The sequence below is a fragment of the Porites lutea genome, chromosome 2 (assembly GCF_958299795.1).
Source record: "Porites lutea chromosome 2, jaPorLute2.1, whole genome shotgun sequence".
NCBI lineage: Eukaryota > Metazoa > Cnidaria > Anthozoa > Scleractinia > Poritidae > Porites > Porites lutea.
In genome coordinates, this window is record NC_133202.1 from 51,967,987 (window position 1) to 51,979,529 (window position 11,543).

Below are 11,543 nucleotides of genomic sequence, written 5' to 3' on the forward strand. Positions count from 1 at the left end.
CCATGCTAACTTGCTCATATTTACCAACAAAGCTTCAGGCCATGTTGTTATTGTTTAATGGAAGTGAAAGCCTAGAATGTGCCAAAGTTGTTGTTTTAAAGTTGGGAGCCATCCTTTTCTATAGCGGAATCCATTTTCAACCTCTAAAGTTATGAAAGAAATCGCGGAGATCTCAATAGGCACATTCCACCAAAGATAAACGAATTCGCCTCTTTGGCACTTTCCAGAAGGTGCCCCTAGTTGTAAACATTAAAATTCCCGATGGGCAATGGCTCTGATGTTGCACCACTCACTGTGACACGTTGTCGGCGGTCCGGGAGGTATGATTTGAACTACTGAAGGTTTCCTCCGAAGCCAAACTTGCGCAGCTTGCTTAACAGGTGATGGTGACAGACCTTATCAAAGGCTTTAGACATGTCCATGTATACCATGTCAATTTGACCACCTTTGTCGAGTAGGGCGCCAGTGTGATAAAGAACTTCTAATAGGTTGGAGATGCATGATTTCCTATGCAGAAACCCATATTGAAACGCCTTTTCTTTTGAAAGGTTTAGTTAAAGCCGGACTGACTCAGGTGATTTACTTAATCTCTTTATCCATCCAATGGCAACGCAGAATGAAAGAAATTTAAACACTGTACGAGGCTCAGCAACAGCGAACTATAAGAACAGTAAGGAGAATGTCAAATTCATTCCATGGCAAGGGTGTTGCCTAACTCTTTCTTTAACCCCTTTAATAACAAAAAGGGCGTTTTCGAAAAGAAACGAAACAACACTATTAAATGCATTATTTTACTTGCAAAGAACAATAGCAGACTTTCAAAGTAAAGAAGAAACAAGTGAAAGTTATCAACAAAACCAACCAAAATCGTTACGCCTCCGTTTTCTAACACTTTTATTCCTGTTTCTCTGAATTCTACAAAATTTATTACAGCTTTCCAAATTTTTCTTTAAGTTTGTAAGTATCGATGCTGATTAGCAGTAGTTGATAACGTTAAAAGCAAAGAACGATGCCATTCATATGTTCCTCTCTATTCTACCAGCTGAATGCCAACGAAATTATAACAAAATGACAACGTATTTTAAAACTGCTTTTGTGCTGACTGGAACAATGTTACTTGTTTCCAAAAAAGTGCCAAAACATCATATTTTTGTGTTTTGGAATAGAGAAACCCGTTTTATGAATTCTACCAAACACTGAGTTTAATGTTTACTAATTTCTTTCACCGCGGGGAAAAAAAATAATTCAAAGGCTAAAATAACTAATAATTAGATTAGACCGGTACAATGATTTATTGCTCTCTCTACGTCATGCTTTTCGCTTTTTCTTGTTCTTCTTAATAGTAGAGCGATAAGGTGTGTATTTTTCTTCAGACATTTATTTGCTTTTAATCACTTCTTACTCGATCCAACGATCACTTGGCCGTCCTAGACAGGAAATTAGAAAAACATAAAGGTGATTTTGCGTTGATAAAACAAAATCTAGAGCCGCGAGTATTAATTTAAAGGGGCAAAAATATTAAACATTTTATGCACTTCTCTTTTGTTTGAGATACTGCAGCAAACAGGTAATTAAATAGTTCGAGCAAAAGGATGTCCGGATTCCTGAGAGTATAGAGCCTAGTATTGATCCTCTCCCAGACTACTTGCTAATCAATTGCAGGTTGCTTCAGAAAAATAATGCATAACAGACACTGCTGGGTGGTTTTTGAAATATCACCTTACTCCCCTCTCTAAGCAAATTGCCTAGATAAATGCCCTGCCTATAATTTACTCAGTATACTCACTCTTATTAAAAGCAGGTGTCTTCCACTCGATCATAGTTCGTGTGATCTGCAATAATGAGGACCGACAAGATCGCTGTTTGTACTTCTTGGTCCTTTCTTTCTTTATTGTACTGATTCCCAGAAGGATTATCTTGCTGTTCTTGAGTTCCAGCGGTGCCTTCTTCTTCATCTTTCTCTTTGTCTTCATCTTCTTCAAGAGTGACTTCAATCACGCCACAATTTTTCACGGCATCTGTCAGAGTGCCCAACTCCATCTGCCCCGAATCAAGCTGGGTGCGTAGGATGTTCGTTTTTGACAAACTACTAATTTCTCCCGGTAAAGCAATTAGGGGAAGCACTAGAGCCAAACAGCAAGAAAAGGACCACTGAGGATTTTTGCGCCATTCATTCACATAGCCATATACATGTGCTGCGTAGTTAACTAGGAGTAAAGTAGAAAGAAAACATATATTTCAGGTGTGAATTTCTTAAATCTTTGTAAATTGCCTATAACCTACCTTTTCACTGCGGTAACAAAAAATTCCCAACTGAAGTTGTTTTATGATGCAAACAGCTGACAACTCAAAGTATTTGAATATTACTAACTTTGTTTTATTCCAGGCAAAGCAAAGGTTAAGTGCCAGTTTTAAAGCCTATTAGTGAAGTCCTCAGTGTTTAATTCAGTGCCACTACGTACAAACGACTGGTACAGTAAAAGCGGAAAAAATAATAATGGAAACAACGTCTTACATAACAGAAGCCCCAGGACCAAGGCGTTTGCTGCAAGAACCACTAAGTTGAAAATAACCCCATCCATAAAGGCGTCGTTTGAGGTGGGTATGTTTTCTTCCGGAATCCTACTCACAGCTCCAATTCCCAAGTTAACAACGGTCAGTGCAAGAGATGTCACCATTAGGCAGTTCTCAAATCCGTCTTTTATGGGCTGGACCCAGGCGAAAAGAACCCCATACATTCCTCCAACGACCCATGTCAAACCAATGTATGACCTGGTTCCGCTTCCCAAGAGGACAAGACCGGATGTAACGATAACTTTGCGAGACATCTCAACCAGCTCCCAATACCAGGAACGAGGTTTGTAGTTCTCGAAGAGAAAGCGCAACCCATTTACTATTTCGTTAGTTTCGTCTTCCGCGGAGTTTTCTAATGTTTGATGCCTCCAAAGGGCGACAAAACTTGCAATAGGCAAAGCGATGATGTAGACAACTGAAATGTAGGCAGTTAGTACCAGATAGTTGAACCTTGAATTACTACACTGTACGCTGTAATCTGCTTTTAGATATTTTGAACATGTCTCTTCTTCTTTGTCTTGGCAAAGACTTCGGCAAGAAATTGGGAGAACTGAGGCGGTATTTGAGCATGTGTTCAGGTAAGTCACGTACAGGACAAAGAACAGATTTCTATAAACTGCTTCTTTTAGCGCGATAACTTTACTCGACTTTTCATCGGCTTTAAGGCGTTGATTTCTCAAAATGATATTTTTACGTAAAATATACACCATCCCTGCAAAGCCAACAAAACAAGCATTTATTGCCATAATGGTAATCAGGTTTCCGAAAGCGTCGACACGCAGTCCATCAGAAAGGCAATGAACTGGCGCTATTTGAAGAATGTTCAACTGTAGTATGGCTGAATACCTGCTGACTAATTGAAGTGAATCTGGCGATGATACGTACGAGAAGGCTTCCAATAAACCGTAAGTAACCTGATAAAAGCCAATAGCGATTTTGATCTTGGACAAAAAGGTGTCTATCACTGATCGTTGTCCCTCATTTTTTCCGTATTTTGTTTTACTTTTCCATACTGATAATGCAATGATTATCATGATGATCACAACAATTATAACCAACTGCCCAGCTATCCACGTCTTGGTTGGACATCTTTGGCATGTGTGTAACTGTTTGTAATAGCCAGAACTGCAGACACTGCAAAGTGGGCCTTTGTAACCAATCTTGCAAGGAGAATCCAACCCACCTTCACAGGAGTCTTCCAGTGGACATCTGTAGGGCGTGGGTATTGGGTGAGGATATTGTACATCAGCCTCCCCTAATGCTTGTGTAGATGTCAAAAGATTTTTTATGAAATTCTGGTAATGATCCTTAAAAGACTCGTTTCTCCAGTTCCACCAATATCCGGGTTTCAAGGTTGCATAATCATCCTTGCATTCCAGCCCTTGTCCGCATTTTTGACATTCCTGAAACATATGGCTACGGTGATAATTGGCCAAGCACCGGCAGCCTCGAATCTCGGCAAAGAAATCTGTCTCTGTACCTGTAAAAGACATAACACAATTTAAAGTATAAAGTAAAAGTCCTATTGATTAATTTTCGAAGTAAAAAATATAGCGGTAAGAGTTTCCAAGCAAAACGTGGTATATTTTAAGACGAATAACAATAGCAATAACCACACCCATACATCATGATAATCATTAAAATTCCGGCAAGATAGTAAGCAACGCGGTGAAAAGAACAATTGCTTTGCTTTAAGTTGCTTGGTTATCGTTTATTTTATTTTTTTTATGTCCTCTACACATCACGCTCATCTCACCACGATCTCAACTCCCAGTTCCGTTGGGTCAGCCCAATGGGCATTAGTTCTATGCTTAATATTTTATTTTTGTAGACAATAGTTTTTGTAAACTGACCTCGTTTTGCTGAATGACAATTTTTGTATGACGAGCTCAGATACAGAAAAGGTACCAAAAGTAGAACCTTTTAAAGGAGGCGGTGTGGCCGAGTAGTTAGCTCCTCAGACTCAAAATCAGACAGTCCCGGGTTCGCCAATGGCCACTTGCTGGATTTGTTCTCGATTATCAGGAGTTAAAATGATATTTATAATGATTTAGAGGTAGCATATCCACAAAGTGGTTCCTTGTCTACCTGATTCCTGGTCAAATTGGAATTTGGAAATGTTGGTTTTTGAAGAAAGGAGAAAACCGGAGTACCCGGCGAAAAACCTCTCGGCGGAGCAAAGGAGAGAACCAACAACAAACTCTTCCCACATATGGCGTCAAAGCCGGGATTTGAACCCGGGCCACATTGGTAGTCCCCAGGGAGCAGTGTCACTGTCATGCGTCCCTTGCTTCCCACTAATACTCGGCCACGCTTGAAATAGCCAACTGGATTCCTCCTGCCAGTTGGGGTGTTTGATCCTGTTATGTTATATTTAAATTTTTTTGAGATAAATATTAGCGATAAAAAATCACGACGTTTCGACCTCTCCGAGGTCATTTTCAAGTCTATAAAAGTTCTCTAAATTAGCATAAATAAGTTAAAAACAAGTTATAATAGATAAAAATGTGGTGAACGCTAAAATGTGATAAAATATGTGAAAATGTAAAAAGTGCTAAAAAAATATTTATAAAGTCAAAAAACAATGGAAATAAAACAATGTTAACAAGAACTACTCTAAACAAATAATTTGGCGCGAATTGTTTGTATAGCTTTTGTAAATTTATTGACGATCCATTGTTGGATTCCGCAGATATTTTTTTATAATATAAAGCCTAATTTTCTTCTTAATACAGTTGATAAGGAAATTGGATAACAACGGCTTATTTAAACGGGACTGCTTTCTAGGAAATGTTTTTACAGGGAAGCACATAATATAGCTCTCAGAATACTTCTTTATAAAGCTGTTGTACGCGTTTTAGGGGGTCATGATAACCATCAAGGGAGGACCAGGTAATTTCTTTTAGCGTTTCGAGAAAACTCGCTAAGTTTTCTTTATTATTGTCTCGAGCGACTACTGGGTCATGAGCGTGACTGTTACGTTGGAAGAGTCATGGATCATTATTAGAATGAATCGAAAAAACAGGTAAGCGGTCAGAGATATCAGTAATCAATTAACCACTTCTCTCCTTCTCGAGTGATCAAAAAATTTTTGGCGAAAATGTTATCAAGCAATGTTCCGGTGTGAGAAGTTATTCGGGATGGACGTGTTAATAGAGAGTTTTTGATCCGAGTTTATCGCGATCCTCTAACCGCTGGAGGTCGCGTGACAAGTCTTTCGCGTCACGTTTGAGGTTTACGACGTGCGTTTTCCGCGTGGGGAGGAGGGTTTTCATGTAGGTCATTTACCTGAAAGCTTTTAGCGTATAATTCTTGTTTTATCTCACGTAATGATACAAAAATCTTGTAGAACAAGTCTTTATCCATTAACAGAGACACAAATTCGTGCGAAATGCTAAATTTGATAAATTCTATTGGATCTTGAAAACAAGTGCCATTCATGGTAACCTGAGATCAGGCGTTATTTTTTTTGCTTCGTTGCTTCCTTGGCTCGAGAGGGAAAAAAAATAACGCCTGATACATTTATTTAACAAGCTATCAACCGCCCCCTAATTTACATAATCTAACGTCTGCTTGACCTGTCATGTTATTAGCCAATCAGCGTTTGCCAGAAGGGAATAAAATTTTGGCGGGAATAATAATGTCTCTTTCGATTGGAAATAAAGTTTAGGGAAAAGAATTGTTTAAGTACGGTCAGATGGCGCTTACTAAGAATAATTTTTTAAATGTTTTTTTTTTTGTGATGAAATACTGCTAGTTGGAGCTGCTGTACCTTTATTTAACAGCTACAAATAATAAAAATTTACTAGTAAAAGCTCGTTGACTTCGTTCTGTGCCGAAAGCTCGGAGAAAAACATTAGGCTGAAGCACCATATTTCACGAACTAAAAAGTGTTGTGAAGGCGAAGATCGCTCAGAGTAATTCGTAGGTTTCTGAAGGAGGAATGACAGGAATTACAGTCAAACCTGGTCAAGATTCCATTCATGAATTAATTATTTGAAAAGTGAACCCGTTTGTCGCTTCCGTAACTTGTAGCCAGTATCAAATTGCCTTCAAATGATCGGTGAATTTTTGACTGCAACTTTTAGTATAAGATGAAATGGAAAATATTTCAATGGATGAAATTTCTATTGAGACATTTTTCAAAATGGCAAGAAAACTGAGCCGGCAGAAATTTCATAACGAACTCGCGTGTGTATTAAAATATTACGCAAGCAAAAATGCAGACTGAAATCAACAACAACTAACGGATGGCGGCGTTTTGGCCAATCGGAACGGCGCAAATCGTCCGTATTGTTTCTTATCCAATCAGAAAAAAGTCCAGATTCTGGCATTTTTGCATGTGATCTGTGAAAGAAATGTATCATGCCCTCCTCCTGAAAACAGATTACAGAGATAGAGGGAGAGGGCATGATCGCAGGCTACATTCATGGTAGCCTGCGAAGCGCAGACGCATTTCCGGTCGTCGCTTCTCTCCCTCCGAAAAATAGCTATTTTTCGGAGGGAGAGAAGCGACGACCGGAAATGCGTCTGCGCTTCGCAGGCTACATTCATGGCTGTTGATTCAAAATGGCGGCCGTAAATTCAGTGCAAGAAGAACTAATGTAAGAATTTACAGCTCTTTGCTGCTAGATAACCCAGTGTTATCGTAAATTTCTTTTATTTTCACTGATTGATATTTCTTCTATTTTTAAATGGAAAAATAAACCAGAATCCACTTCTTTAATCCACCGCCAATCTAAATCGAATTATGTTCGAACGTCGAACCTCAAACGGGTAACCGCAAACCGCGGTTAGAGGTTCGCGGTAAAGGGAAAAAGCATATTCGAGTGCAAACCATCAATCAATTCGCCAGTGTTTTGGTGATGTTGAAAGTTAATTAAATTCAAATTGAAATAACCCATAATAAACCATATTTTGTTCTCTCTAGAGATTTTCTCCAACAGTTCATTGTGTTTTGACACAAAGTCACCAACTCTCTGATTAGATGGCCAGTAAATAACACCGCCGACAATATTTTTCCCATGGGGTCTTGATATTTCAATAAACAAAGATTTCGCAACATCAATATCATCAAAACTCAAGTCAGCGCGAATTTTAAAATCGAGAGTTTCTGTGGTATATAATCCAACACCACCACCAGTTCTATTTGGGCAATGTTTGTGGATAAAATTGAAACCATCTATATCTACTGAATGAGAATAATCGTTTAGCCAAGTCACAGAAACGCCAATTTAAGAACACTTAATATTCAAGCATGTGAGAAGAATAGAAAGGCTGTTTAGATTTTGTTGAAGACTACGAATATTTTGGTGTAGGAGCGAAAAAACGTCATCACATAAATTATCATTTCTCAACATTTCGTTAAATTTGTCTTCAATGTAGTAATCACAGTGGACGTCGTCTGCGCCGAAATTAATAGCAGGATCTATAGTTTCACAACGAGTTAGGAAAAGATTGTGACTTGAAAATAAAGGATCGTAATTTAGGCTGGAAAGTATTTCAGGATCATAACGGACCGGGCCATGTTGAAGTTCGTAAATTGTAAGGTTAAAACTGAAATCGTCCAAGGCATTAAAAGGTAAAGGATGATCAGGAATCGAAGCCATGGCTAATAAATAATAAATATATAAATACATACTATAAATGTTATAGAAAGCTAAGGCACAACACCACACAGCAACTTAACTGGGAAGCTCAATTCTGTCTTTAATAACCAGCCTGTCTAATTAACAATTATTCCTCGAACCCGAACGGGATCTGAGTCAATAGCCCATGAGGCCGAAGGCCGAATCGGCTACTGACTCAGAGGCCATGACTTTTGACTCTCTCAATGTCGCTATTGTGACAAGATCAGATCCCGCGGAATCAGCTCCTTGAGTGCTAGCAGCCTTCATAGTACGAGTTTCAGGCATTGACTATTTTCCAATTCCCCATAATACACTCTGTCTGCCCCCCAAATTTTGCATAACTTATTGTCCTAAAATGCTCTTGGGAAAATGCAATACTCCCAGGAGCATTTAAAAACAATGGTTTATGCAAAATTTGGGGGGCAAACAGAGTGTATTATGGGGAATTGGAAAATAGAGAATAGTTAATTTAGTTAGAGTCGTAAATGACAAATAGAGATAACAAAAATTGATTGGAAAAAACAAGATTCACTCTGCAATTACGCTGCTCTTAATGAGATGCATGTAATGTTTCTTAGAACCTTTAATAAGTGTTTACAGTTGCAGCATGCTTGAGTTTTCCCTCATGCCGAACATATTTACTCTAATGTTAAGACCAAGCACACAGATGCCATTCAGAATAACAACATAAAACGTTTTGAAATATACCTTAACACGGAGAACGGTTGTTTCAGCGCAAAAGAAATTTAAAGGCAAGTTTTTGAAAGGCATGGTTTTGTTTACGCGCGGGCATCTGACAGCATAGTCAACTCGTCTACTGATGACTCAACCTTCAAGAATCCACGTTGGTCATTTTCTTGCTGCTTGTCTTTAGTCCTTCCCCTAATTTTAGGGGAAGGAAGGGGAGGGGAAGTGTAGTTTGTCGGAAACGAACGTCCTACACACCCAGCTTCATTCTGGACAGATGGAGGTATAGGCACTATTTCAGATGCTGTGAAAGAAAGTGGTGTCATTGACCTTACTCTTAAAGAAAACGAGGAAGACAGTACCCACAGATCCCAGCGGCAATAAAATAACCCTTCTGACAATCAGTACAGAAAGGAAGGAAAGGATCAAGGGGATCAAACAGTGCTCATGTCAGTTGCCTTCATTGCGAATCACATGAATCATAATCAAGCGAAGGAACAGAAAACACCTTCCTCCGTTCAGTGTGAGTACAATGGTAAATAGAAAAGGTCTATTGTATTTTCAGGTGTTTTTCGACAAATTATTATTGAAAATTCCTCTTTCATAATTTGTGTTTTCGGATGTGTTTGCATTTTCTAGCAGTTCAAAATTATCAAAATTTTATTTCGTCGCCATTGTTTTCTCGGCGAAGAAAAATTTCAGCTTCCTTCTAATTATGAGGGGCACACTGTGGAGCCATTGGCATGATGACTCATATACTACTTGATGGCTTAGCCAATGAAAACTCTAGACTTGCATTATCCAATGGTTCGTTCTTTTTTTAATTAGCAATTTAATACAAAAAGAGGACCACTACCCATAGGATCTCTACGCTACTAAATACAGACAGGCTTAACAGTATTTGCTACCTCTTTCCTGCATTACTGGCAGAAATGGACCAAAATTTTCTGAAATGTCGTTTTAGATTTCGTTTCATTTTCAAGAAATCACTATTGACTTGTTCTTTGCATAGGTGTTTTCCGACGGCTGAGTGATCGACGTTGAATAGTCTGAAGTGGCTAGAAGTGAAGAGGGCCTTATTACTTGTAATGAATAGCGGTGCCGCAAAGAGAGTTTCAGACTATGCAAACACTGCATCCAACTATTCTCAATTCAACTTGTACTGTAGTTTTGAGATTATTTATCTTTTCCGTCTGTTGTAAAAAATTAGAGACCTTTAGATTCTAAGGCGAGAACAACTATAAAGACGGGTTTTAACTTAAGGTTTTTCGGGTCTTCTCAAGAATAGATTCCCCGGGTAGCTTAACTATACCTTTACCTATAATGTTTTTCTCCCAAGAAAATCCCGTCCACTTGGTCGTCCTCGTCTTCTAATCTAATTTTTTTCTATTTTTTTGACGTTTTGGTAGCCTTGTTAGAAGTCAAATAACATATATATCGGTTCCAAAGTGCATTTAGCTTGCGTCTTTGATGCTGTTGTTGAAATAACATTCTTTTGGGAACAATTATTATTTAGTTGCTATAGTCAATAAAAATAAACACTTAAGCGTTGGCGGAATTTTATTTGTTTTTGACTAGCGAAACTGATTACGTACGCCATCATTTTTTGGAAATTAAATGATATATTGATGTCGATATTTGTAATAGATTTTCCACAATCCAGGATAGCAGCTCTCAATATGATCAAATACTATTAAAATGTGTATCAGAAGATATCGTGGTGATATATATAATGCAAATTCTCTGTTGGGCTATTAAGTATATGGAATAATTTCAACTCCTCCTCGTCAGAGAATAATCAGCTGTGATTTCCATAGGAAGTCTTTCAGTTTCAAAAATAATTTTAATTAATTCTGGCTTGAGACCCAAATGCATACTAAGTAACATTTTTTTGGCCATTAGTGTTGAATAAAAAACAAAGTTTTAAATTTTTTTGGTTAAAATATTTGCTAATGAACTAGAGGAATAAAACACTCCATTCAGAAAGGTTATAGTTAAGGAACTACGGTGTAGGATACCTCACAATCTATGTCTTCTTTTAAGAGACGGCAAATTTCCCTTTTCAACAATAATACTTTTAAATGGATTTAATGATTAGACATGGATGCAGCTTGAATAGCAAGCAATTAGTTGTTTTCTGTTGGCTTCTTTCTGAGACCTGTGGAATGTTATTTTAGACTTTTGAAGGACTTTCCGATATTGAGGTACTTCAATTGGCCCGTTGTTGCTGGTCTGTCAAGTGGTATAATTAGCCAATAGGCTTGCGAGCAGGATACGCACCGGGATAAGGTAAGAAAGAGCAGTATCCATTTTAAATAATAAAAGCTCTTTGTATCTTCTTAGAGAGTGTCTAACTCTCCAGCGTGGCATATTAGTACCATGAGATTGACCAGCTGCAAATGACGCATTGTGAATTGACATCTCAGTGACAATGCAAACCTCAAAATGAAGACTGAAGACTGTGGAAGCAACCTCGTTCCCAGGGTTCTCTCCTACCCGCCTACGGAGCGAGAGAGAGAGACCCTGGAAAACGCTGGTCACGTGTCTCCCAGAATCTGGGGGATGACAAACAAACGATTTGGGGGAGGGGCAGGTAAGTGTGAGATTTGTCTCTACAGAGCGTAGACAGGTCAGTGCAGCCATCAAACTGTG

The 11,543-nt window shown here is 38.5% G+C and overlaps 1 protein-coding gene across 1 annotated transcript; it reads right to left on the reverse strand.

The window, feature by feature from the left end:
- Positions 1 to 1,791: 1,791 nt before the first annotated feature.
- Positions 1,792 to 3,986, reverse strand: LOC140926395 (uncharacterized). Its single transcript, XM_073376145.1, has 2 exons — positions 2,516 to 3,986; positions 1,792 to 2,207 (listed from the first exon to the last, which is right to left on the reverse strand). The coding sequence occupies exons 1-2, from the start codon at positions 3,984 to 3,986 to the stop codon at positions 1,792 to 1,794; spliced, it is 1,887 nt and encodes a 628-aa protein (XP_073232246.1).
- Positions 3,987 to 11,543: the final 7,557 nt, after the last annotated feature.

What these genes read in the sequence shown, in the direction of transcription:
- LOC140926395 (XM_073376145.1), bottom strand. Translation starts at nt 3,986, where the DNA reads ATGTTTCAGGAATGTCAAAAATGCGGACAAGGGCTGGAATGCAAGGAT. An exon ending in GGTCCTGGGGCTTCTGTTAT is followed by an intron (nt 2,208 to 2,515) that starts GTAAGACGTTGT and finishes CTTTACTCCTAG; the next exon opens with TTAACTACGCAGCACATGTA.